This window comes from Dermochelys coriacea, chromosome 2 (assembly GCF_009764565.3).
Source record: "Dermochelys coriacea isolate rDerCor1 chromosome 2, rDerCor1.pri.v4, whole genome shotgun sequence".
NCBI lineage: Eukaryota > Metazoa > Chordata > Testudines > Dermochelyidae > Dermochelys > Dermochelys coriacea.
In genome coordinates, this window is record NC_050069.1 from 24,929,434 (window position 1) to 24,956,824 (window position 27,391).

At 42.9% G+C, this 27,391-nt stretch overlaps 1 protein-coding gene across 2 annotated transcripts in view; it reads left to right on the top strand.

Moving 5' to 3' along the window:
* SNTB1 (syntrophin beta 1) overlaps positions 1-27,391 on the top strand; it is a 178,864-nt gene that overhangs the window by 126,305 nt on the left and 25,168 nt on the right. For both annotated transcript variants that reach the window (XM_038392301.2, XM_038392302.2), the window contains exon 4: positions 24,486-24,625. In XM_038392301.2, the coding sequence (XP_038248229.1) occupies positions 24,486-24,625 (140 nt within the window). The remainder of the gene's footprint in view (positions 1-24,485; positions 24,626-27,391) is intronic.

A 27,391-nucleotide genomic window follows, 5' to 3' on the forward strand; every position in this document is an offset into this window, starting at 1 on the left:
GCAAGAGCTTGGGACCTGGGACTCCCAGGCTCCTTGTTCCACATCAGCCCCCTCAGGCAGGCTGCTGAGGAACTAGGCTGGTGAGTTGGCAGGAAAGCAGGTAGGGTTGCGATAGAAACCTCCGCTATTCCGTGGCTTGCAGGAGGTGCTAGGAGGGAGGGAAGGAGGAAGAGAGGGGGAGGAGTTGATTGGCAGGGGTCTACTCAAAAGACCTATTGGTGTAGTATGATATTGTAAGGGGGACTCACCTCTTGAGTGCCTCCAAACAACTGGGGGTGATATCACAGTCCTTTTCTCACCCCTGTTGCCCCCTGCAAGCTGCTAACCGACCTGGGTAGGTCTTAAGTGGTTTGGGCATCCAGCCAAGTCACAAAGGCCAAATGAACCCCTTTTGGGGTTTTAAAGAGTCCAATAACTCTACCATCTATTTGCCCTTGGCTAGGGTCTTCAGCTCTGTGTCCTTTAAATTCAGCCCTTTCTTGGGCTCCCAAATAAGGTATATCCCCTTTTCCAGTTTATGCCACTTTACCTGTGGCTGGTAGGGAGCCCAGCGCCATCCACGACTCGGGATTCCAACCTACAGACTCTTTAAATGACAGCCACGTACTGCTCAATTCAATACATTGCTGTTTCTTCCCTGGGCCTATTGCTACCTGGCCCCTTTAGTTTCACCCTTATCTCAGGGTTATGGTTCTTAGGTCCTCTCCCTCAGCTTAGCAAAATGCAGTCAGAAAATAAACTCCAACTCTCCCTCAAGTTCCTTTGGTCAGAGAGGCAAACCCTTCCTAGCCCCTCTGGTCCCAGCCAGAAACTGAACTCTTTGGTCCTGCAGCTCCTTTCCATCTGAGCTCCCTGGCTCTCTTGGCTATGACAAGCCCCTCTAACCCTTGACGACTGGGTCTTTTGAGCTTCCAAGGTGGCTGCTTTAGTGAGGACTCTCTGTGCTGGACTGGAGGACCTACCTTTCTTTCTCTTGTTCTCCCATCTTGCCGCTTTCTGCCGGGGAGTGTAGCAGAGCAATGGGGCCTCTAGCAGTGGCATCGCAGGTGCAAAGATTTTATTAGCACTCTGGCAGTAATTAATTTGTGTACACAGAATTATAGTGAATTCACTGTGCGTTGTTTGGTGCTTTAACTGGATTACAGTCCTTTGGATGCTAAGCTGAAACTACTCCAATCAATGTGTTCAAGACTGCAGTCCTTGAGACATTGTAATAACAAAGACAAAGAACAACTCATTCCTACTGTATTTCATTCCAGCGGTTGTGGCTCTAGAGTATAACAGTCAAATCTCTTGGTCTGAAGAGGAGCAAGTTGTGCTGGGCTATCCTTTCTGAGACTGACTATTAGAAAAGCCAGTATGAAACAGAAAGACACATGCAGTTCCTGTGACAAATTTCAGCCACTAAGGCCTGGTCTACACTGGGGACGGGGGAAGAGTCGATCTAAGTTGCGCAACTTCAGCTATGTGAATAACATAGCTGAAGTCCACGTACTTAAATCTACTTACCGTGGTGTCTTCACTGCAGTAGGTTAACTGCCGATGTTCCCCCATTACTCCACCTACGCTTTGCACTCAGTGGAGTACCAGAATTGACAGGAGAGTGCTCGGCGGTCGATTTATTGCGTCTTCTGTGGTGACCTAGAATCCTATTTTCAATGTCTCCGACTCAAAGAATATTTCCAACACACCTCTGAACAACATACTAACCCACAGAGACCTTCCTACCAACGCTACAAAAAGAAGGATTCTGGGTGGATTCCTCCTGAAGGTCGAAACAACAGACTGGACTTCTACATAGAGTGCTTCCGCCGACGTGCACAGGCTGAAATTGTGGAAAAGCAACATCACTTGCCCCATAACTCAGCCGTACAGAACACAATGCCATCCACAGCCTCAGAAACACTCTGACATCATAATCAAAAAGGCTGACAAAGGAGGTGCTGTCGTCATCATGAATAGGTCGGAATATGGACAAGAGGCTGCTAGGTGGCTCTCCAACACCACTTTCTACAAGCCATTACCCTCTGATCCCACTGAGGGTTACCAAAGAAACTACACTATCTGCTCAAGAAACTCCCTGAAAAAGCACAAGAACAAATCCGCACAGACACACCCCTAGAACCCCAACTAGGGGTATTCTGTCTGCTACCCAAGATCCATAAACCTGGAAATCGTGGATGCCCCGTATCTCAGGCATTGGCACCCTGACAGCAGGAGTTGTCTGGCTATGTAGACTCCCTCCTCAGGCCCTACGCTACCAGCACTCCCAGCTATCTCGAGACACCACTGACTTCCTGAGGAAACTACAATCCATTGGTGATCTTCCTGAAACACCATCCTAGCCACTATGGATGTAGAAGCCCTCTACACCAACATTCCACACAAAGATGGACTACAAGCCGTCAGGAACAGTATCCCGATAATGTCACGGCTAACCTGGTGGCTGAACTTGTGGACTTTGTCCTCACCCTAACTATTTCACATTTGGGACAATGTATACCTTCAAATCAGCGGCACTGCTATGGGTACCCGCATGGCTCCACAGTATGCCAACATATTTATGGCTGACTTAGAACAACATTTCCTCAGCTCTCGTCCCCTAATGCCCCTACTCTACTTGCGCTACATTGATGACATCTTCATCATCTAGACCCATGGAAAAGAAGCCCTTGAGGAATTCTACCATGATTTCAACAATTTCTATCCCACCATCAATCTCAGCCTGGACCAGTCCACACAAGAGATCCACTTCCTGGACACTACAGTGCTAATAAGCGATGGTCACATAAACACCACCGTATACCGGAAACCTACTGACCGCTATACTTACCTACATGCCTCCAGCTTTCATCCAGAACACACCACATGATCCATTGTCTACAGCCAAGCTCTACGATACAACCACATTTGGCTCCACCCCTCTGACAGAGACAAACACTTACAAGATCTCTGTCAAACATTCTTACAACTACAATACCCACCTGCTGAAGTAAAGAAACAGATTGACAGAGCCAGAAGAGTACCGAGAAGTTACCTACTACAGGACAGGCCCAACAAAGAAAATAACAGAACGCCAGTTGACATCACCTTCAGCCCCCAACTAAAACCTTCCAGTGCATCATCAAGGATCTACAACCTATCCTGAAGGATGACCCATCACTCTCACAGATCTTGGGAGATAGGCCAGTCCTTGCTTACAGACAGCCCCCCAACTGACGCAAATACTCACCAGCAATCACACACCGCACAACAAAAAACACTAACCCAGGAACCTATCTTTTGCAACAAAGCCCGTTGCCAACTCTGTCCACATATCTATTCAGGGACACCATCATAGGGCCTAATCACTCAGCCACACTATCAGAGGCTCGTTCACCTACGCATCTACAGTGTGATATATGTCATGTGCCAGCAATGCCCCTCTGCCATGTACATTGACCAACCGGACAGTCTCTACGTAAAGAATAAATGGACACAAATCAGATGTCAAGAATTATACATTCAAAAACTAGTCGGAGACACTTCAATCTCTTTGGTCACTCGATTTGATTAAGTGGGGTTGGTCCTGCTTGAGCAGGGATTGGACTAGATGACCTCCTGAGGTCCCTTCCAACCCTAATCTTCTATGATTCTACTAATTACAGACCTAAAAGTTGCAAATTCTTCAACAAAAAAACTTCAAAAACGACTCCAACAAGAGACTGCTGAATTGGAATTAATTTGCAAACTGGATACAATTAACTTAGGCTTGAATAAAGACTGGGAGTGGATGTGTTATTACACAAAGTAAACTATTTCCTCTTGTTTATTTCACCTCCTACTGTTCTTGTCAACTGCTGGAAATGGCCCACCTTGATTATCACTACAAAAGGTCCTCCCTCCCCCCGCCTGCTGGTAATAGCTCACCTTTCCTGATCACTCTTGTACGATCTGTATGGTAACAGCCATTGTTTCATGTTATCTGTGTATATAAAATCTCCCCACTATATTTTCCACTGCATGCAACGGATGAAGTAAGCTGTATCTCACAAAAGCTTATGCTCTAATACATTTGTTAGTCTCTAAGGTGCCACAAGTACTCCTTTCTTTTTGCAGACTACAGACTAACACAGCTGCTACTCTGAAAAGAGACTCTGACTACGGTTTTGGGGAATAGATATTGGCTTCAGTCTTAATCCAGAACCTGCTTTATCAGTTGACTTTACATTGAAATTTCAGTAAGTGGCTCTTAGGTAGGATGGATTTGAAATCTTGGTCTGTCTTGATTAGATCCTATCCCTATGTAATTAGCATTATTTTAGTCCTCGCTCTTGAATAGATATATGAAAATGAGGGGCTTAGGGGTAACATACAAGCCCTTCACCCCCGTTTCCCTTGTATGCCTCATCCAAGAGCCAGACACAACTGCAGCTGCTGTGTGCATGGGATGCAGGGGCTGATCTGTTCGTGCATACCCATCTGTGCAAATGGCTCCAAAGGGTGCAGAGAAGGAAGCTGGGACAGGTTTCACACACACCCCAGCTCTGGGAGCAGGCTTGGCATGCTGGAGAGACGAGGCTGCTCCATCTTAAAGGATAGTACAGCCTGTACACCACCTCGGCACCAGGACTGTGCCACAATCCCATCCTGATTTTTGCTGGAGGCTATGCAGCAGTTCAGCTACCCCATAGATTGTGCCTGTAGGGCACAGCCTTGTGTATCTCACTATGAGCAAGATAGAGTGGGATTTTCCAGTGTGCCCAGTGCTGGCCTAATTCTGTTCCCATTGCAGTCACTGGGAATTTTAACATTGAGTTTAATGAGGACAGAGCCATCCCTCCGTCCCCACCCTTCGTATTCCTTACATAAGAGCCACAGATGATTGCAATCTCTGGTCAGTCCATGTGTCCCCAAAGGCCCTGACCCCACCATTCATCCCACTACACCATGCCACAGAAAAGGGTGTGCACAGCGAGAGGAAGCAACCAGTGTCTGCAGCCCCCTACACACTGGAGAGTTTGAGGCACAATCCCTCTTCAACTCCCCTTAGGGTTACTGTGGTTCCTATCTACCTCTTACTTTTATCAGCAATGGCCTTAACTCTGACCTGCAACACACACTTACTAATAACATATGGCATCCATTGTGTACAATGAACTATGTATATACTGAAAGAGTTTATGTGTTGTAGGTCAGAGTTAAGGTTGTTAATGAAATGCGTAAGGTGAAATTTTACATATCTGCACTATATATCTCATTCTCCGCTGAGGCAACCACCACCACTACTAAAATACCAGAATGCCTATAGGATATTAGCTCCTGGGTGAAGAGCACTGGTTAACACAGAACTGTGGCAAGACTGACATGATGCTGGTTGGAAAGGGGAAATGGAGAACTTCTGTAGAGGTCAGGAAGGGGATTTTTCTCCTCAACATATTCTTTTTTGTCTCCTTCCTCTGAAGCATCAGAGAGGGCCATAAGGGCCATAGCTGGAAATGGGACAAGGACAGGATGGGACGGAGCTCTGAGATGGTATTAAGCATTCTCTTTCTCAGGTGCGGGGCTGGTGGCTCTTGATTTCATACTTAGTGTCCAACTGATTGCCATATGTGGGGTTGAGAAGGAATTTTTCTTCAGGTCATATTGGCAGTGACCTTTGGTTTTGTCTTCCTCTGTAGTTTGCGGTGTGGGATCACTTGCTAGGATCACCTGAATATATTTCACTTACTCCGTTTCCGGTTGTGGCAAGATCCTCAGGCATTGGTGCACCTTGGTCCCTCCTGTTCTCTGCCTGTGGCACACAAGGGCTGTAATACTTTGGTCTAACTCTGGCTGTTGGCTAGGAACACCAGGTAGCATCAGAATCTAAAACTGCCTTCTTTCACCAATGGCTGGCTAGAAAACGTGATGCCTTTCTCTCATATTCGGACCTGCCCACAGTGATCCGTACGCTTGTCACCTCCAGGCTGGAGGATTGTAACTCGTTGTACCTGAAGCTGAATGTGAGGATGATGCCCAGGCTCCAATTTATACAGACGGTGGCTGCCTACCTACTCCATAGCTTAGACCTCCTATTCTCAAGTCCCACCACCAGCTCCCAGCCAACTTCCAGTGCCAGTTTAAGGTTTTGATCATAATGTTTGAACAATTAAAGGATTAAGCCCCAGCTACATAAAGATCAAAATTCAATCTATGAACCACTGCAACAGAGTGGACAATGCAGATCACAGAGCCCAAGAAGAGGCACTTGAGAGTTAGGGACAAAACATTGGTGGTTGAGGAGATCAGGCTATAGAATGAACTTCCAGAGGACAAATCCAGAATCTGACCATCTTCAGGAAATGCTGCAAAATCTTCCTCTTCTAAAAGACCTTTCTACCATAGGCATGATACTCACAACATGCACATCTCTTTCTACCCCAAATTCTCAACCTACCTTAAGAAAAAAAAATTACCACCAAACAAATCAACATAAACAAAAAAATACATACATTAATAAAATCTAAAACAAAAAAAATCATAAAGAAAAACCCTAAGCCAAGAAGAGTATTGACTTCAAAAAGGTAGAAGTGGCAGACTACTTAAAGTCCATTAGGGACTTCACAATTGATATTATTGTACATGGAAGGTGCTCAGATACTGCAGTGATGGGTGGCAATAAAACCCCTTTAAATTGATAGATTAACTAAATGTCTGAACTCTAAGGGTAAAGCAGTGTTTACATAAAGTACCTTAACTGTCGTTTCTGTACTTTTTACTATTTAAGGCTTTTAATCGGAATTTGCTGTAGTGTAGTTGTATAAGAGTTTTATTAATCACTAGAGAAGCCTTAGCTATAAGTTAACAAAGGTGGGTGTTGGATTTTTTTTGTAGTAAATAAAAAGCTTCAGTTTCGAGGGCTGTCACCCAGCACTTTTCACAACCATTAACATTTACTCATACAAAACAACAAAACAATATCTTTTTTAAAAGTAGTGCATGTTCTTTTTGCAGTGTTTAATTAGACGAAGGTGAGGGTTCTTGCTTTTTGTGGTGTGAACCCATTGATGTATGCCTTTCAAACTTATCATCTATTCCATAGGCATATGTATTTGTGTCATATGCTGTGTTCTTCAGTCATCCTTTGCAGTAAAGACTTCAGTCTGCTATTTATACAGATGACCTTTGGCAAAATCTCTTGAAAAGTATGTGTGTCAAAACAATTGTGTCCATGTGCCCAAATATGGCTTTTCTTTTACACAAAGAAATTTCTCTTTAAAAAAAAGTATCAATTATGGCTTTGTGAAAAATGGCATACTTGGAATGAAACTTTCACTTATTACTGGAGACAGTTTGGCCGTTCTTACTGTAAGAAAAGCAGTTTTTTCCTGAGGGATATTTGGCTCTTTGCTTTTACACTATAAACATATGTCACATCACCATACTAATTCTAGGTAAAAAAAAAGTTAAACTGGGTCAATTTGTAAGTGCTTCAGGAGAAGCACTCTGCCTTCCTATAATTATGCCTAGAACTAGCAGATTTTGAGCACTACTGGGGCAATGTGGTGCAAATAATAAGGCACTGGACTGGAAGTCAGGAAATTTGTGTTCTCTTGCTCGCTTGTCACTGACTGCTATGTGAACTTCTATATGCCTTGGTATACCTATCTGTAAAATGGGGCTAATGATACTTGCCTTTCTTTCAAAGGCACTTTGAGATCTGTGGTTGAATAAAAAGCACAGTATGAGCTATATCAGTTGCTGTAATTCTGCAGTTTAGGAAACAACTCCTTAGGTCAAAATTGCATTGAGATTTGCAGTTAAAGCAGATCTCAAATCCCCTTGTTTCACATTTTGTGATTGCATTTAGTCTCCAAATTTGGCACAATAAAACTTCAGAGGATCGCATTTAGTATGCTGGAGCGCATCCCTGGATTTACGAGCTGTACCCTGCACATATACCTGGTGATCCAAGGAGATAGGCTAAATAGTGCAGGGTATGGTGGTGGGCCTGGGGGAGAGAGATGGAGCCTAAATTAATCTAGCTTTCTGATGAGTAACCAACATTCAGCCTTAAATGTGCCATAAAAGCAGTATACCATTGCAGATTTTAATTCTCTAATAGCTACATAAAAATAAATAGCAAATTTACAATAATTCCTAACAATATGTCACCTATTCACATAAGTTTTCCTAAACATTGCAGAAAATCATATCTTGCAGGCATCATGTGCAATCTGATACCATAACTTGCTCACTTACACAGATGAAACGTCCATACAGAACTCTATATGATATCATTTACAAAACCCATCCCAACCCTGTAGTAATCATCAAAACCCATGAACATGCAATGGATAAACATGGTCAAGGGCCCCAGTGTGCAAGATGAGGGTGAAGATACCCCAGCTCTGTGTGTGTTGGAATTTTTGGGAAGAGAGGTAGTTGAAGTTGAGGAGGGGAGGTGACAGAGTGGATGATGATGGACTATGCAACTAAGCAGCTCTGAGAGTAGATTTACATCAGTTGGAGATGTGATTGGAGCCTGGATAGGCACACTTAACGGTAGCTTTAATCTAACTAGTCTGATTAAAAATAGCAGTGAAGATGCAGCAGCCTCTGTGAGCTGCAATCACAGCTTCAGCTGCAGTTAAACATACTGTAACGCCCTGTTTATACTGGGATTCTTTTGCATTGATGTAGCTACACTGGTACAAACCCCAGTGGTGATGTATTGCACTACTATGAGAAAGGGCTTCCACTGGTGTGATAGACCCTGGTCTTGCACCAGAGTACTGAATATGCCTTAGAAGGTTGCACCAGTGTAACAGATTGAGTGTAAATTTTGCTAGCCTGAACAAGCCTGATGTTAATGATTGAATATATTATATTAGAAATGTAAACAGTACTGCAGTTTGTGCCCTCTGCCAGCACAGAATTGTTCAGACACACTGACCTTGAAGGTCAGAATTGAAATACAACTGGCCTTTTCACTGTCTCTGGATCAGCCTTCTGTTTCCAGGATTGGCTGGTCTTCTTCTGGCCTTTGTGAGTGAGCCCCTTTCTCACCCTTTGTCTCTTCTTTTGTACTTTAATAGTCAGGCCACTCCCCTCTGCCACTGCTGTTGATGATTGGAGTTTTCTTCCCCCCCACCCCCAATTTCTAAGGAAGAGAGAGAATGCAAACCAGAAGCACTACAGCGTGCCCTGCAAAAGATATCCAGCACAGCGGGGCATTGGTTTGGGGTTGGACTATAGCTATTTACAGAACCTTGTAAGCTTACCACTTTTAAACTTCAGATATTATTAGTCTTGTGGCTTGGAAAAGTTGCATTAAAGAAAGAGATCTTGTTAACCAGAAAGCATCAGAGACTTCCTTATTTTTTTTAAAACACATTAGATGTCCTTTTAATTGCTCTAATATGAAGAAACAGTCGCTATAAGGAACAAATCATTGTACATTAAAGAGCCTTAGCCCAACTACAGCCTCTTTATGCTGCTCTGGCCGGCACAAAGGGACTATAAAGCCAGCTTATTGGTGCTCCTGATGATTTCCTTAGCATAGTAGGAATCCCTGAGTTCCATAGGGCTGGCCACATAGCAGCTCTGCACTACCTCTTTCCTGGCCACTAGGATAGGGGTTGTGGCTGGAACACCTCTCCAGCTGCTGAAATGGTCCCCTGAGGCAGCATGGGCAGCCAGGGGCAATTTAGAGCAGTGGTGTGTAAACTGGGGCGTGCACTCCCTCGGTAGTGGTGATGGGGGTTGCAAGAAGTTCTCTGGGCAGGTATGAAGAAACGTCAGCCTTTCACTCATTTTAAAAAAAAAAAAAGGAGTAATTGTGGCACCTTAGAGACTAACAAATTTATTAGAGCATAAGCTTTCGTGAGCTACAGCTCACTTCATCAGATGCATTTTACATTTCAAAAAACAAACATACAAATTAAAGGACAGGCTGGCTTATTTTTCAACAATTTAGTAAGTTTCATAACCATAGCACACCTACTATCCCTTTAAAATTAATTTGATTCTCATGAATTTTAATGATTAATAATTTATATTAAAAGACATAAACCGGCAATATATATCATAATAGTTGAGAGCTCAGGACCTCTTGAGTGAGTCAGATGCACTAACACTAAACTGAATCAATAGTCTCATCTCTGTGTTTCCCCTCCACCTTCCGGCATAAAAAACAGTTTCAGATTACAAGTAATTCCAAAAAACCCCTAGTTTCAAATTACAAGTAATGGCGGGGAGGGGGGCGACAAATCCTGTGAATGGTAAGGGGGGTGTAACTAGAAAAGTTTGTGTACCACTGATTTAAGCATCCTTGAGGCTGCTGTAAATTGAACTGAGAGCTGAACTAATCCACAGCCAGCCCCAGGTTTGAGGAACAGCGGCAGTAGAGGTAATAGCTCTTGTGGATGGCAAATATCCCCCTGCTTCTTCCCACCCCTTTTCTGCCCCTGCTCTGGCCCCTCCACATCCCCATTCTACCCCTTCCGCCAAGCCTCCGCTCCGCCTCTTTCTGGCTTCTGCCCCTTCCCCTGAGTGAAGCCGGGAGCCTGCAGGGTAGAGCAGGGCAGGCTGGGTCTGGGTCGCTCGCTGCTGCTGGCACCAGGCCCCGCACTAGCCTGCCAGGCTGCCCTGGACCCCATGTCCTCCTAAGTCCAAACATTGGTAGAGCCAGGCCCATGTTCCTAAATACTGATAGAGCACAGGCACCATGGGCTCATATAACTCGCCGCCTATGATACCCAGTCCCATCTATAGTCACTGTGGCAACGACCGTTGCTTCCTACCACTTTTCCTGTGCTCCTGTCCTGCATGTACTCCACGCCCACTTACAAGGAACCAAATCTGAGGTATCTGCCTGGGTGTAAACACTGCTGATATTTGCAAAAAGAAAAGGAGTACTTGTGGCACCTTAGAGACTAACAAATTATTTGAGCATAAGCTTTCGTGAGCTACAGCTCACTTCATCGGATGCATCGGATGAAGTGAGCTGTAGCTCACGAAAGCTTATGCTCAAATAATTTGTTAGTCTCTAAGGTGCCACAAGTACTCCTTTTCTTTTTGCGAATACAGACTAACACGGCTGCTACTCTGACTGCTGATATTTGTGACACTTGGAACATTTGCATAGGCTCCCATCCCTGCTGTCTTCATCTCGCAGTTCACACTCTCAGCACCACAGCTGAGCAGATGTAATCACCTTTATTTTGCATCACTTTTTGACAATAAAATCCAGAGTGCAATATTTATTGTATGACTCACTGGAACAGAGGAAAGATTGCTTGAAGAGAAGGAGGGCATATGTGTGAAGATCCATCATCAGTTCCTGTTTTGTGTTAAATTCCTAGACCTGTTCAAATATTAGAATTTCTGCCCCATGGAAAATCACAGTACACAAAAATTTGTTAATGTCAATATTTTTTGTGAGATGGAAAGTTCAAAAAATTATGATTCAGAACAGTCAAAACATTTAATTTCAACATATTTGATCTACGGCTGTCAAGTGATTAAAAAATTAATCACGATTAATCCTGCGATAAAAATTAATTGTAATTAATCATGCAATTAATCGCACTGTTAAACAATAATAGAATACCATTTATTTAAAAATGTTTGCATGTTTTCTTGGACATTGTAAATAAGAAGCGGGCAGTATTATCTCCTGTAAATGTAAACAAACTTGTTCGTCTTAGCAATTAGCTGAACAAGAAGTAGGACTGAGTGGACTTGTAGGCTCTGAAGTTTTATATTGTTTTGTTTTTGAGTGCAGTTTTGTAACAAAAAAATCTACGTTTGTAAATTGCACTTTCACAACAAAGAGATTTCACTACAGTACTTGTGTGAGGTGAATTTAAAAATACTATTTTTTGTTTATCATTTTTGCAGTGCAAATATTTGTAATAAAAATAATATACATTTTGATTTCAATTACAACACATAATACAATATACATCTCTACCCCGATATAATGCTGTCCTCGGGAGCCAAAAAATCTTTCCATGTTATAGGTGAAACCATGTTATATCAAACTTGCTTTGATCCACTGGAGCGCGCAGCCCCGCCCCCCTGGAGTGCTTCTTTATCGCGTTATATCCGAATTTGTGTTATATCGGGTTGTGTTATATCGAGGTAGAGGTGTATATAAAAAGGTAGAAAAATATCCAAATATTTAATACATTTCAATTGGTATTCTATTGTTTAACAGTGTAATTAAAACTGCGATTAATCGCAATTAATTTTTTTAGTTAACCGCGTGAATTAACTGCGATTAATTGACAGCTCTACTTGTTATTGTTAGATAGTTGCAGGATGAAATATTATGTCCTTTGGGGAATTTTGTATACAGTGACTAAAATCCAAATCTGATAAAGGTGCAAGCCTTTATTATGTTGTTCATTGGGATCAGAGAGAGAAAGGGAAATGAAAATAGACACATTTTCTCTTTAAACAATCTTCATATTATTTCCTGTTTATAACTGCAAAGTTCAGAAGTAAAACACATTGCATCTTCATGTTGTGTGGGAGGTGTTGACATCCCTTGCCTGTGGCTGTATGTTCCACCCACCCTTGCACTGAAAATTACCTTGAATCAAATGAGCTCCTATGAATACGAACATCCTTTGGCATCATAAACCTTGCTTGGTATATTTTTGTGTTGAGACTGTTTTGCTTCAGCCAGTGAAATACTGTTCAGGCAGAGTCATTGTTTTCAGAAATTAACAAGCAGCTTTTTGTAAGTGAATCAAATGTACTATGAATGTGGACATAACCAGTTCATCAAAGACAAAGGAAAAGGGGGGAAATACACAGGCAAACATACCCCAGCATGTGTCAAAGCTATTTATTTTTTCTTTAACACAGAAGAGCATTTAAAGGGTGGGGAACATAGTAAGGATGAAGTTTTCAAAGGTTCTTTTGTTGTTGTTGTTGTACTTTGCGTTCCTAATAATGCAACACCACAATATCTGAGGTTTTTAAACCACTTTTTGTGAAGCATAAACCACCATAACAGAGCAGTTTTCTTAAAGGCCATATTTGAATACTTCCTGAAATGAAGTCTGCTAGTAATAGATAATTTGTTTACTAAACAGGGAATGTCATTGAAATGGCTCTTTTGAGTTAATGAAAATATAAACTAGCTCTCCAAAATAAACCAAGGACTCTAATTTAATTATCTGTGAGACTCACAAATTGGAAGTACTCTTTCATTCATTCCTGAAAGTCTGAAATGGACAAAGAATTGATGTTTAAAATAAAAACATATAAAAAAGAAACCTAAGGCAGATGAAAGAATCAGGGGCCAAGTCCTCAGCTGGAATAAATGGGTCTGTTGAACTCAGTGGAGCTACATCCATTTATATCAGCTGACTCTATTGCTCAAAGTATGTAAGTAAAAATATGAAAGGTGTCATAAAACTGGGATGTCTTTCAAGGGAGGTTTGTTTTTCCAAGCTGGGGGGGAAAAGACCCTGCTTTCCTTTGAAATATATATGGGTTTATGTTTGTCGTGTATCAGAGGGATTGCACTTTTAGGCCCTGATCTTGCAAAGAAAGGTGCCTATGCATGTGAGTAGCCTTTGGGAAGACAATTGGACTATTAATGTCAATAAAATTGCACATGTGCTTAAGTGTTTGCAGTGTCAAGTCCTTAGGGCTAAGTCATGGCATTAAGCCACAGCCCTCAAAAAGGGGAGGGATGATGTGGACGCATCACCATAACAGGCACTTGCTCTTCTTGCTGCATGGAGCCAATTCTGCTAGATGATGTGAGGTGGCGAGTGGCCCATGCCTCTGTACCTCTCTGAGGAGACTAGCACTGGCAATGGTGCTGGCCAGGCGATGTCCTGCTGCTCAAGGTGGTAGAAGAACTGACATTGTGGCCAGCCATTGCAAATGCATGCAAGGGTAGGAAAGGCTCAAACTTGTTCTGCTGTATCCTAAATCCATTTTGTTTTCATGTGTTATTCTCAATAAATTAATAGGATGCTCTCTAAATTTAAACACGGGTTTTCTGCCATGTCCACCTCACATTTCCTCTCCAAGTGCCTCCCCCAGGTGAAGTCAGAATGCTAACTCTATGACACTGTAATCATGGATGGGCTGTAGATTGTTGACAATGCACAGTGGTTACCCTTACAAATATTTCAGTTGCTGTAACTAAATGTTTACATTATTTGTAAAACAGCAGCACCTAGGGGCCCCAAGTGAGATCAGGGAGCCATTGAACTAGGCAGTGTATACACACAGAGTAAGTGACAGTCCCTGTCCCGAAGAGTTTACAGTCTAAATTGACAGGCCAAAGAAAAGGTGTGTGTGTGTGGGGGAGGGAAGAAATCGTGTTATCCCTGTTTTACAGATGGGGAAATGAGGCACAAAGGGATTACGCAAGTTTACCCAGGAAGTTTGTGGCAGAGTGAGATTTGAACACAGATTTCCTGTGTTCCAGTCCTGGGCTGAGGAATTCCCTGTACTAAACACAGGGAAATTAAAAAGTGCTTCATGTACCGCAGTATTGTTACCTAGTTTTGTAAAAACAAAAGTGAAAAGTGTTTACAGGCAGTCTCTGTAAAACCAGGATTTTAACGGAACTGCTGGATGAGGTAGGTCAATAAACTGGGTTGCTAAAAGAATACTTGTTCTGGGCAAAAAGAAAAGGAGTACTTGTGGCACCTTAGAGACTAACAAATTTATTTGAGCATAAGCTTTCGTGAGCTACAGCTCACTTGCATCGGATGCTGTAGCTCACGAAAGCTTATGCTCAAATAAATTTGTTAGTCTCTAAGGTGCCACAAGTACTCCTTTTCTTTTTGCGAATACAGACTAACACAGCTGCTACTCTGAAACTTGTTCTGGGCATTTCTTCTTGTTAGAGTATTCTCCTCTTTTTCAAGTTTGTTTGTACATTAAACCTATAAACCACTTATGCAAGTGGTGAATCTGGCTAGGAGGCTTTGGGATGAGCAACTAGGTACTAATTTGCTTTTGGGGGCTACTTTAATAGCCACGTGCAGAATGCAACCATGTTAACTGGTTTGTAAGAGTTGCACTCCATATTATTGATGTGGGATGAAGATTTCTGAACCCAAATGTAATTTGAAAAGCATTTATATAGCTTTTATCTAGATACAGTCAGCTTTAATCTAATCCAATGTTTTGGCTTTGAAGAAGGTCTCCAGCTGAAGTTCTTGATTGGACGGTGATTTTACATGTCTGAAAAATGAATAACGGCACTTTGGATGATATGTGAATATGACGCCTGTTAATAGTAATGGGAGAGAAGGGATTACACTGTGAGTGCCTGAATTTTTAAAAGGCCACTGACTAAGAACCAGCACCCAAAATATTATCACAAAATATCACTTTACATATCTAAAATAATACTGAAATTTATACTTGGAAGTGTCTTTAATGCTATCTTTAAGACATTTCAGATATTTACAGTAAGTTTTAATTTGATCAAATTGTTTTCTAAGCAAACAGACAACGCTGGGCTGAAGGGTACATTTTGAGCAATTGGATATGGGAAATTAACTTGGACCAAGCCGGCCCAAGTCCTGTCCACATGTTTCTGGTTTTGGAGGTCACTCCCCTGGGAAAACTCCACATCCTGTTCTCTGTTTACAGACAGAATAATTATTACGTCCTATAGTTTAGGGGAGGCTGGACTGTACAAAGTACAATACCTAACAATAGTAATAACAAAAACATGCATCAGTTTATGCACATATAAATTGTCATAATATTGTTTGCAGTGTTCTAGCCATGTTGGTCCCAGCATATTAGAAAGACCAGGTGGGTGAGGCAATATCTTTTATTGGAACAACTTAGAGTTAACCTTTTTTGACTGTAAGTAATTTGAATAGCATAGGAACATATCAGCAAACATATCTGCACCAATGGGGCAATAGAGCTGGTTGAAATTTTCAAAAGTCTGATTTTTTTTCAGTGAAATAGTTTGTCAGTATTTTGATGGAGGGAAGGAAAATTGCAAAAACTGACAACATAGAATCATAGAATCATAGAATCATAGAATATCAGGGTTGGAAGGGACCCCAGAAGGTCATCTAGTCCAACCCCCTGCTCAAAGCAGGACCAAGTCCCAGTTAAATCATCCCAGCCAGGGCTTTGTCAAGCCTGACATTTGTACAACTTATTCTTTTTTTCTCCCTTTTCCCATTTTCTGACCAGCTGGTTCAATGGGGACCGAGAGTCAGGAGACATTGGTGCTATTCCCATCTCTGTCATTGGCTTCCTATGTGACCATGGGCAAGTTGCATAACCTTTCCGTGTCTCCGTTTCATCATCTGTAAAACGGAGACAGTACACTGCAACTCACTATATTGCTGCCTATTATTTTGCCAACTCAAGAAATCAGTTTCTTTTTTTAGATTTAATTGTTCTTTGGTGTTTACATATTAATATCTAACAAATAATAATTGTAAATGGAATTGGTAGCAAAGCCTGCAGTTAAAGTTGCATAACACTTACCATTTTAAGCCTCAACTTTGCCAAACTTTAACCATTTGAGCTGAAATTTTCCATGGTTGTCCTGTTTTTTGTGTTTTTAAATTGCAGTAAAAACAATTTGGCCATTTCCAGGAGTAAGGCTAGGAGAGAATAGGCGACTTTGTCAATATTAAAAATGTTTCCCAACATTCTTTTGTTTTTTAGGAATTCTAGCACTTCCATGGTTTGGAGCAGGAATTTGACATTTGGCTAGGGTCACTTTGGAATTAGACATCTTTTTTTGCTAACCCCATAAAAATCCATCCAAATTTGGCTAAAAGTTGCCATTTGCAAATACTGATAGCTTTTCAGAAGCTTGCTGCTAAAATCTCTGAAGATTCCATCTTCACTTAACATGCTTCCTGGCCCCACAGAACTTGAGCTCCAGGAAGAGAAAAGCATCAGGCAGGGCAGAAAAGGTGGGGGAGTAGCACTGTATGTAAGGGAGCAGTATGACTGCTCAGAGCTCCGGTACGAAACTGTGGAAAAACCTGAGTGTCTCTGGATTAAGTTTAGAAGTGTGTGCAACAAGAGTGATGTCATGGTGGGAGTCTGCTATAGACCACCGGACCAGGGGGATGAGGTGGATGAGGCTTTCTTCCGGCAACTCACGGAAGCTACTAGATCGCATGCCCTGATTCTCATGGGTGACTTTAATTTTCCTGATATCTGCTGGGAGAGCAATACAGCGGTGCATAGACAATCCAGGAAGTTTTTGGAAAGCGTAGGGGACAATTTCCTGGTGCAAGTGCTAGGGGAGCCAACTAGGGGGAGCGCTTTTCTTGACCTGCTGCTCACAAACTGGGTAGAATTAGTGGGGGAAGCAAAAGTGGATGGGAATCTGGGAGGCAGTGACCATGAGTTGGTTGAGTTCAGGATCCTGACGCAGGGAAGAAAGGTAAGCAGCAGGATACGGACCCTGGACTTCAGGAAAGCAGACTTTGACTCCCTCAGGGAACAGATGGCCAGGATCCCCTGGGGGACTAACATGAAAGGGAAGGGAGTCCAGGAGAGCTGGCTGTATTTCAAGGAATCCCTGTTGAGGTTACAGGGACAAACCATCCCGATGAGTCGAAAGAATAGTAAATATGGCAGGCGACCAGCTTGGCTTAATGGTGAAATCCTAGCGGATCTTAAACATAAAAAAGAAGCTTACAAGAAGTGGAAGGTTGGACATATGACCAGGGAAGAGTATAAAAATATTGCTCGGGCATGTAGGAAAGATATCAGGAGGGCCAAATCGCACCTGGAGCTGCAGCTAGCAAGAGATGTCAAGAGTAACAAGAAGGGTTTCTTCAGGTATGTTGGCAACAAGAAGAAAGCCAAGGAAAGTGTGGGCCCCTTACTGAATGAGGGAGGCAAGCTAGTGACAGAGGATGTGGAAAAAGCTAATGTACTCAATGCTTTTTTTGCCTCTGTTTTCACTAACAAGGTCAGCTCCCAGACTGCTGTGCTGGGCATCACAAAATGGGGAAGAGATGGCCAGCCCTCTGTAGAGATAGAGGTGGTTAGGGACTATTTAGAAAAGCTGGACGTGCACAAGTCCATGGGGCCGGACGAATTGCATCCGAGAGTGCTGAGGGAATTGGCGGCTGTGATTGCAGAGCCCTTGGCCATTATCTTTGAAAACTCGTGGCGAACGGGGGAAGTCCCGGATGACTGGAAAAAGGCTAATGTAGTGCCCATCTTTAAAAAAGGGAAGAAGGAGGATCCTGGGAACTACAGGCCGGTCAGCCTCACCTCAGTCCCTGGAAAAATCATGGAGCAGGTCCTCAAAGAATCAATCCTGAAGCACTTAGAGGAGAGGAAAGTGATCAGGAACAGTCAGCATGGATTCACCAAGGGAAGGTCATGCCTGACTAATCTAATCGCCTTTTATGATGAGATTACTGGTTCTGTGGATGAAGGGAAAGCAGTGGATGTATTGTTTCTTGACTTTAGCAAAGCTTTTGACACGGTCTCCCACAGCATTCTTGTCAGCAAGTTAAGGAAGTATGGGCTGGATGAATGCACTATAAGGTGGGTAGAAAGCTGGCTAGATTGTCGGGCTCAACGGGTAGTGATCAATGGCTCCATGTCTAGTTGGCAGCCGGTGTCAAGTGGAGTGCCCCAGGGGTCGGTCCTGGGGCCCGTTTTGTTCAATATCTTCATAAATGATCTGGAGGATGGTGTGGATTGCACTCTCAGCAAATTTGCGGATGATACTAAACTGGGAGGAGTGGTAGATACGCTGGAGGGGAGGGATAGGATACAGAAGGACCTAGACAAATTGGAAGATTGGGCCAAAAGAAATCTAATGAGGTTCAATAAGGATAAGTGCAGGGTCCTGCACTTAGGATGGAAGAATCCAATGCACCGCTACAGACTAGGGACCGAATGGCTCGGCAGCAGTTCTGCGGAAAAGGACCTAGGGGTGACAGTGGACGAGAAGCTGGATATGAGTCAGCAGTGTGCCCTTGTTGCCAAGAAGGCCAATGGCATTTTGGGATGTATAAGTAGGGGCATAGCGAGCAGATCGAGGGACGTGATCGTTCCCCTCTATTCGACACTGGTGAGGCCTCATCTGGAGTACTGTGTCCAGTTTTGGGCCCCACACTACAAGAAGGATGTGGATAAATTGGAAAGAGTACAACGAAGGGCAACAAAAATGATTAGGGGTCTAGAGCACATGACTTACGAGGAGAGGCTGAGGGAGCTGGGATTGTTTAGTCTGCAGAAGAGAAGAATGAGGGGGGATTTGATAGCTGCTTTCAACTACCTGAAAGGGGGTTTCAAAGAGGATGGCTCTAGACTGTTCTCAATGGTAGCAGATGACAGAACGAGGAGTAATGGTCTCAAGTTGCAATGGGGGAGGTTTAGATTGGATATTAGGAAAAACTTTTTCACTAAGAGGGTGGTGAAACACTGGAATGCGTTACCTAGGGAGGTGGTAGAATCTCCTTCCTTAGAGGTTTTTAAGGTCAGGCTTGACAAAGCCCTGGCTAGGATGATTTAACTGGGACTTGGTCCTGCTTTGAGCAGGGGGTTGGACTAGATGACCTTCTGGGGTCCCTTCCAACCCTGATATTCTATGATTCTATGATTCTATGATCAGAAGCCACCACTTTGGTGGATGGAAAGAAGTACTGAGCTGGGAGGTAGGAAGAGACTACGAGTTCTAGACTCAGGTCTTAAATACTTACGTGCACTTCACTACCCTTATTAATGATCAAGGCTTCAATTTAGAGGCCTGGCAAATATAATCCCCCATTTTACTGATTGGCTAGGTGAGAGACTGCACAAATTCACTTTGGGCAGAGCTGGGGGAATACAACCCTTTCTCCATTGTGGTTGAGCCACGTCTCCTCCATAGCCAAATTGCCTGTTAGAATGAATGTGCCAGATCTGTGTGTGTGACTGTATTGTTTCTAACCACAAGACCCATTCCCAGCCAGGAATCCTTACTCCCAACATTGCATTGCTGTCAAGTGTATCATGTCCTGCTCTAGTGGCTGATCCATACAGAAAATAACAGACTATTACTGCTCTTGGTTACTCCTTTAACTCAAGTAGTAGCGATCTGTGCTATGGATCTGAAGGACGTACTTTCAAAGTGCTGATGACCACATGATGGAATTTATATTTTCTAGTTTTCTTTTTTTAAACCTAGAAAATTAAAAAAACTGCATTTAAGGAAACAACGAGGAGTCTGGTGGCACCTTAAAGACTAATAGATGTATTTGGGCATAAGCTTTCATGGGTAAAAAACCCCACTGCTTTTTCCCAAATAAATCTGTTAGTTTTTAAGGTGCAACCAGACTCCTCATTGTTTTTGTGAATACAGATGAACACAGCTACCCCTCTGATACATTTAAGGAACACTCCCATGCAAAGTCCAGCACTCAAAAGTTAGGAAATGACAGAATTAAGGTCCCCCTTACTTTTTCCTTGATAACTGTGGTATCTGCGTTGTTAGTTGCTTGATATGTTTTTGGTGATTTGTGATTAGCACTTGTCTATTAATACTTTGGGTTTTGTCTGCTTGCTTGACTGTTTGATGGATTAATTGTGTGACTGCTCTCTCCCGGGAACCACATGAAAATGAGATGTTGCAGCAAGAAAAATTGTAAATAAATATATGGATGTTCATCAAAACAAATTGATGAACCTTTAATCGGTTTAGGCTGTTTTTTTCCTTGTAATTAAAATGCAGGCATTAATAATTATGGAGAAACCATCTACCTACTTACAAAGGAGTGTGATTATTGAAAGACTTAATTCACATGGGAAATATCTCTGGTATTTTAGAGTGGGTCTAAGCAACACTTGAGTTTGAAATGCAAACTTATGCAGAGTTCGAGAAATTTGGGGCCTGGTGTTCTGGTTTGGAGCCATCTTAGAAGTAGACTTAGAAAACCTGTCTTATGAAAAGAGACTCAAGGAGCTTGGCTTGTTTAGCCTAACCAAAAGAAGGCTGAGAGGAGATATGATTGCTATCTTTAAATATATCAGAGGGATAAATACCATGGAGGGAGAAAAATTATTTAAGCTCAGTACCAATGTGGACAAAGAACAAATGGATATAAACTGGCCAGCAGGAAGTTTAGACTTGAAATTAGACGAAGGTTTCTAACCATCAGAGGAGTGAAGTTCTGGAACAGCCTTCCAAGGGGAGCAGTGGGGGCAAAAGTCATCTGGCTTCAAGACTAAGCTTGATAAGTTTTTGGAGGGGATGGTATGATGGGATAGCCTAATTTGGCAATTAATTGATCTTTGACTATTAGCTGTAAGTATGCCCAATGACCTATGATGAGATGTTAGATGGAGTGGGATCTGAGTTACTACAGCAAATTCTTTCCTGGATGTCTGGCTGGTGAGTCTTGATCACATGCTCTGGGTATAGCTGATCGCCATATTTGGGATCAGGAAGGAATTTTCCTCCAGGGCAGATTGGCAGAGGCCCTGGGGGTTTTTCGCCTTCCTCTGCAGCATGGGGCACGGGTCACTTGTTGGAGGATTCTCTGCACCTTGAAGTCTTTAAACCATGATTTGAGGACTTCAATAGCTCAGACATAGGTCAGGGGTTTGTTACAGTAGTGCGTGGGTGAGATTCTGTGGCCTGCGTTGTGCAGGAGGTCAGACTAGACGATCATAATGGTCCCTTCTGACCTTAAAGTCTATGATTCTGTGACTTGAACTTCCCTAAAGCTTGAGGATGTTTAATTAGGTCCTGTTAAGTCTATAAAATACTCAGGTTTAAACTTGGTTCTGAATCTGATTCCCCTTCCCATGCTGTCAAATATCAGTGAGGGCACGAACACGGCTGCTCGTTGCATGTCCTCTCCATTGTTACAGCCCATGTGTTTGTACAGTACCTGGCACAGTGGAATCCTGGTCCATGACTACAAGTCCTTTGCACTACGATAATACAAATAATAATGATAGGAATGAGACTCAGGCCCCATATTTTAACTGTAGTAGATTTAATTATATAACCTAGTACAATAAAACATGGTTCTTTAATCAGGCTATAGAGATGTTCCCAAGTTTCAAAATTTGGTTTCAGATTTTTCTGCCATTCAAGTGGTTTTGGTTTCTGATGTTTCAATTCCTATCCATCATATACAAACTTTAGAACCACATCCGAACTTCTTCTCACTTGGAGGCATTTTGGATCAATGTTCTGGTTCAAGCCTATATCTGGTTCTGATTCTGTTTGTTTAAACTGATGCTTGTGAAAATGTTTTGAAGTCAGGACTGCACAAATAGAGAGAGAACAGTCCTCAGGGGACACAGAACTCATTGGTTGCTGAAATAAAACGCAAAACGTGCTCCAAAATCACAGATCATTACCATGTGGGCTAAAGGAGAATTTCTATTAGCAATAATAATATTGTTTCTTTTTAGGTACTTTTTGGGGAGAGCCACAAGGGACAACTATTACCAACATCAGATCAGACACCATCAAGAAGAAATACACATACATGACCCTACATTATAGGCTGTGAATTTCAGGGGGATATCTTTTAAGACATGTAGCTGTGTTTTGAAGAGAATTGCCTCTAAAATTACAACACAGAAAATGATGAACTGTTCTTCTCCAAAGTGAATTATTTTAAAAATATTTTCATGCAGAATCTATGTTCACGTAGATGTGTGTTTGGGTAGATGGTAACAGGTAGCTATGCCATAACTGTCCACGCTGTTGGCAGCAGAAAAGAGGAAAATTATTAAATGGAAAGTTGGAGGAAGAAGGAGGTGGATTTACTGCCACTTTGGGGTGGGTAATAGTTAAGGCTTTGTTTTAGTCACAGGTATTTTTAGTAAAATCATGGACAGGTCACAGGCAGTAAACAAAAGTTCATGGTCTGTGACCTGTCTGTGACTTCAACTATACACCCCAGACTAAATCTTGGGGGGTGAGGTGGCCCAGGGGCACCGTGCATGCTCATGGGTGGTGGCCTGGGGGCACCACAGGTGCTCATGTGGGAGCACCGCAGTTGCTGGGCGGGGGAGAGCAGTGGCCTGGAGCACGTGGGCCAGGACCCCTCCTACTGCTGGGAGGGTGGGGGGTGCACAACAGCGGGCAGCCCAGGACCTCCAGTGCTGGGGTGGGGGTGGGGTTGGCACGGCCGGCAGGCTCTCTACCCGGCTTCGCGCCTCCCCGGGAGTGGTGACATCCCCCTCGCCCAGCTCCTAGGCAGAGGCGTGGCTAGGCAGCTCTGCACACTGCATCCACTGAGTGAGGGGGATGTTGCTGCTTCCGGGGAGGCCCCCGAGGGAAGCACCACCCAAAGCCTGCCTCACCCCGTCCCGGGCCCCAGCGCCCTCCCACACCGAAATTCCTGCTGCTGCTGGGGGTGGGTCATGGAGCCCAAGACTGCCCCAACAGCAGTGCGACTGGTGCAGGGGCTGCCTGATCTGCTCACAGGCCAGGTGCACCGGCCACTGCAGAAGTGACTGAGGTCATGGAAAATCACAGAATCCATGACTTCCATGACAAACTCGCAGCCTTAGTAATAGTCATTCTTTTTGTCCAGTTTGAACATAACATGAAATCAAATTCACTGTTTTTGAGAGATTTTTTTCTCAATGTAAAACCAAAACATGTTTTTGTTCATGTTGCTTCAGGAAGAATGATAGACATGGAGGGTTTGAAGGGACCTTTAAGAGGTCATCTAGTCCTGACCCCTGCACTGAAGCAGGATGAAGTAAACCTAGACCATTCATGATAGGTGTTTGTCTAACCTGTTCTTAAAAATCTCCAAGGACGCTGGTTCTGCAGCCTCCCTAGGTAACCCATTCCAGTGGCACAGAATTCTCCCAGGAGTATAACCTGAGAAGTAACCTACTACTACAATGAGTGCATGATAGTAAGTACAACACCAGAGGTGAAATTCTAGCTCCATCGAAGTCAATGGATTTTTTTGCCATTGATTTCAATAGAGCCAGGATTTCAGCCCAGTGGTAAGTTGAGTGCAGGATCATGCCAAGAATCATTAATCATAGAAATTAGAGAGAGCTCATCAGGTTTTCCCTCTCCCCCACCACCCCATGTCACTATTTTAGAGTTGTTTCTGAGTGGCGGCCTGGGGGTATACTTTGCATTGATTCTCGTTGCCTATTCAAGGACAACAGACCTCATAGGTTCTTAAAGATCAAATATAAATAACAGAGCTGGCTCTGTCTCAGTTTTCCCCTGCTTATTTCACATATGTAACAGCCCATAGAAAGCAAAGGATACAGCAGGTTTGGAAGTTCTAGTACTAATGACAATGACAGATGTTCATTGATCTGCTTGTGCTTTAATCCATTTTTGCTGCTTCTAGTCATAAATTTAGGATATTATTCAGGAGACAGAATCGTTCCAGAGACCTGTAGTAGTAAAACTTGTTTCTTCATTAATCTTTGCAGCCCAAATCCTACTTGTTCACATTGGCAGGCTCTGTAGTTGCAGGCTGCTAGCCTATCCCTCTTCTCTTCCTCACTCATTATTTCATTGAAACTGTGTTCTTTTCCAGGTGCCAGGAGAGAATGAGAAGCACTGGAAGCCAGCAGTGGTTGTACTGACGGAGAAGGACCTTTTAATATATGACAGCATGCCACGAATGAAAGAAGCTTGGTTCAGCCCTCTACATACTTACCCTCTGCTAGCCACCAGGTAGTTTTATATTTTATTGCAGGCACTTCAGTAGTTATTTGGAGTAGGTAAACCTGGTAAGAAGAGAGGTACTCACATACATCACACATAAAATGTCATGTTTTTAGAACCAAACTTTTTGTTAAGGTCTTGAAATACTCAGTTTATGTATCCTTCTCTTCCCCACTTCCAAATTCTGTCCAAGACTGGAATTGCCAAAATATCACAAGAAAGATTATTCTTGCAATACTGTGGGCCAAGAATTGAAACAGAAATTCTGGAAATCTCATGACAGAGCCAGTTTCCATGAGATTTCCAATCAAATTTGCAGACTCAAGGGCTTGAAATAAGCATCTGCACTTCTGAATGCTTATCCTAATTCTACCAAGAAGTCAATGTAGTACATTACTTCTCAGGGTTGGAACCATGTCACCCAGTAGTGTTTCCACAGCTGAGCTTTTTGGAAGCTCACCTGTCACCAGGATTCATGCACATTTTTGGAATAAGAAAAGGAGTACTTGTGGCACCTTAGAGACTAACAAATTTATTAGAGCATAAGCTTTCGTGAGCTACAGCTCACTTCATCGGATGCATTTTTGGAATGTTTTACTTTCAGCGTTGTTAGCGTTCCTGTTCTAAGTGGCTTATTTACAGCTTTTCCTAATTCAGTGAACTCTTTGTTCTCATTATCTAATCTATCTATCTTTCTATCTAAGGTATGTCTAGGGTTCCCATCACCATAGTATTTCCACACCAGATACCATACCTGCCCATAGAATCATAGAATCATAGAATCATAGAATATCAGGGTTGGAAGGGACCCCAGAAGGTCATCTAGTCCAACCCCCTGCTCAAAGCAGGACCAAGTCCATCTCTAGTAATACCCAAGCTCTATCCAAAAGAGATGGATACATACTGAAATGCTTTAACTGGTGGAGTGTGTTTGAGTGCCAAAATGCTCCCCATAGCTAATCAAGTCAAACAAATGAATAACAGTGATTGGACTCCATGCTTAAATATTGATTTAACAAAATGCTTTTATGTGGCCATTACTGAGATAGACATACTGGGCAAGACTTTTCAATGGTGACTAGTGATTTTGGGTGCCCAATGTGAGGCAATTTAACAGGACCTGATTTTCTGAAACTGCTGAGCATCTGCCCTCTGAACATCAGGCCCATTTGATATGTGTCAAGTTGGATCCCCAATTACTGAGTCACCCAAAATCACAATTTTTTTGTCCCATGAGTATGTTCCCAGACTCACCTGTGTGAGTGAAAATGCTTTGCAAATAATGCTGTAGTACCATTTTCCATTCTTTTTTAATAATGAATCAAATAACCCACCTGACAGATCCAAAATAATGTGAGTAGGTGTGTTTTGCCCAGAGAAACTGACGCTTAGACCTGGAGAGGCGTGTGGTCTCCTAACATCCTCTGTTTGTCTGTGTCCATAACGTGGAGAAAGAAACGCAACAGAAAAGCAAAGACTACAGCATATTTCTTAACCAAACTAGTGTCCTTGTAGTGATCTACAGTATATTTACTTTAGACAAAAACTAAAGTGCAGTGCCACCCCAAAAATATTTTCACTCATAGGCATCATATGAGAAATCATTGCCAAGCAAACGTGTAGAACACAGGAAGTGCACGCATCATACCATCATGTTTTTCCTACAGAGTCCAGTTAAAGTATTTTCCAACTGTGTTATGGACTTCCTGTTTCTCTCATGGATCTGACTCCCATTAGACCCCAGAGAAAAATACTGGCTTGGGTCAGTATAGTGCAATTAAATCCTGAGCTGACACCGTCAGACATACAGCTGTCAGACACACTGACTTCATTTTTATTTACCAGCAAATGTGCGGGATCCTGCACTATGGAAAGATCTGCCCACATTTGTTCCTTATACTGAGAGTCATCTATGGCTTTTGATGCTAATTCTAATCGTATTTGTCTGCTAGAACAGTCTCAGGGCTTGAGAAGGAGTTGCTGCTCTCATTTCCCTGGTCTGACTCCAAGTCGGATTATTTCTCAGTGCCGTTCCATTCAGTGGGACTGGTGCCAAGTAGCCACAAGTGGTATCACTCGCGGCAAGCTCACTAGTTCCTGTTAGCTCTCACTCGTTGGCTTTACTCAACTGAGTTTTGTTGCCTAACAATCTAAGATTTTGTTGTTGAATAATTCACTGAAAAATAAATAAAAATTTAATCAAAAGGCCAAGGATACTAGAAGTTATTTCACCCCAAAGTATCTAGACCCTTGGGAACTTTCAAACGTAGTCAAAGAGAAAAAACTTATTCATTCCTCTTCACACAGTGTTGGTGTAAAGTAAGGTGACCACACTGTGCTTTACAACATACTGACAAGCTTATTGTGTGCCTCCAGCAAATCCAATAAGAGGACAACAGCTCACGTTCAAGAATCCCTATTTAAAGCAAGGTAGGATGTTGCAGCAGAAGGGTGTATCAGAACTGCAGGACGTGCTAACATTCCATCACCAGACTCTGATACGTGAATACTCCGCAACATTGCAGCAGCAGGAGGTAGTGCATCCCGAGGCTGTAACATTGTATCAGGGTAGCTGGGCCAATGCCAGGATGATGGATCATCTCGTCCCATTGCAACATCTTTCTGTGCTGAGGAGGCAGAATGTTGTGACCCAGTGGGGGATGAGTCCTGGAATGGGCAAATACTAACCTGAGGAAGCTTTAAATGGGGGCGGGAGAGGAAATTAATCTGTACCCATGTTTCTTGATGGAAATTTCTGAAAACATACACAATGAG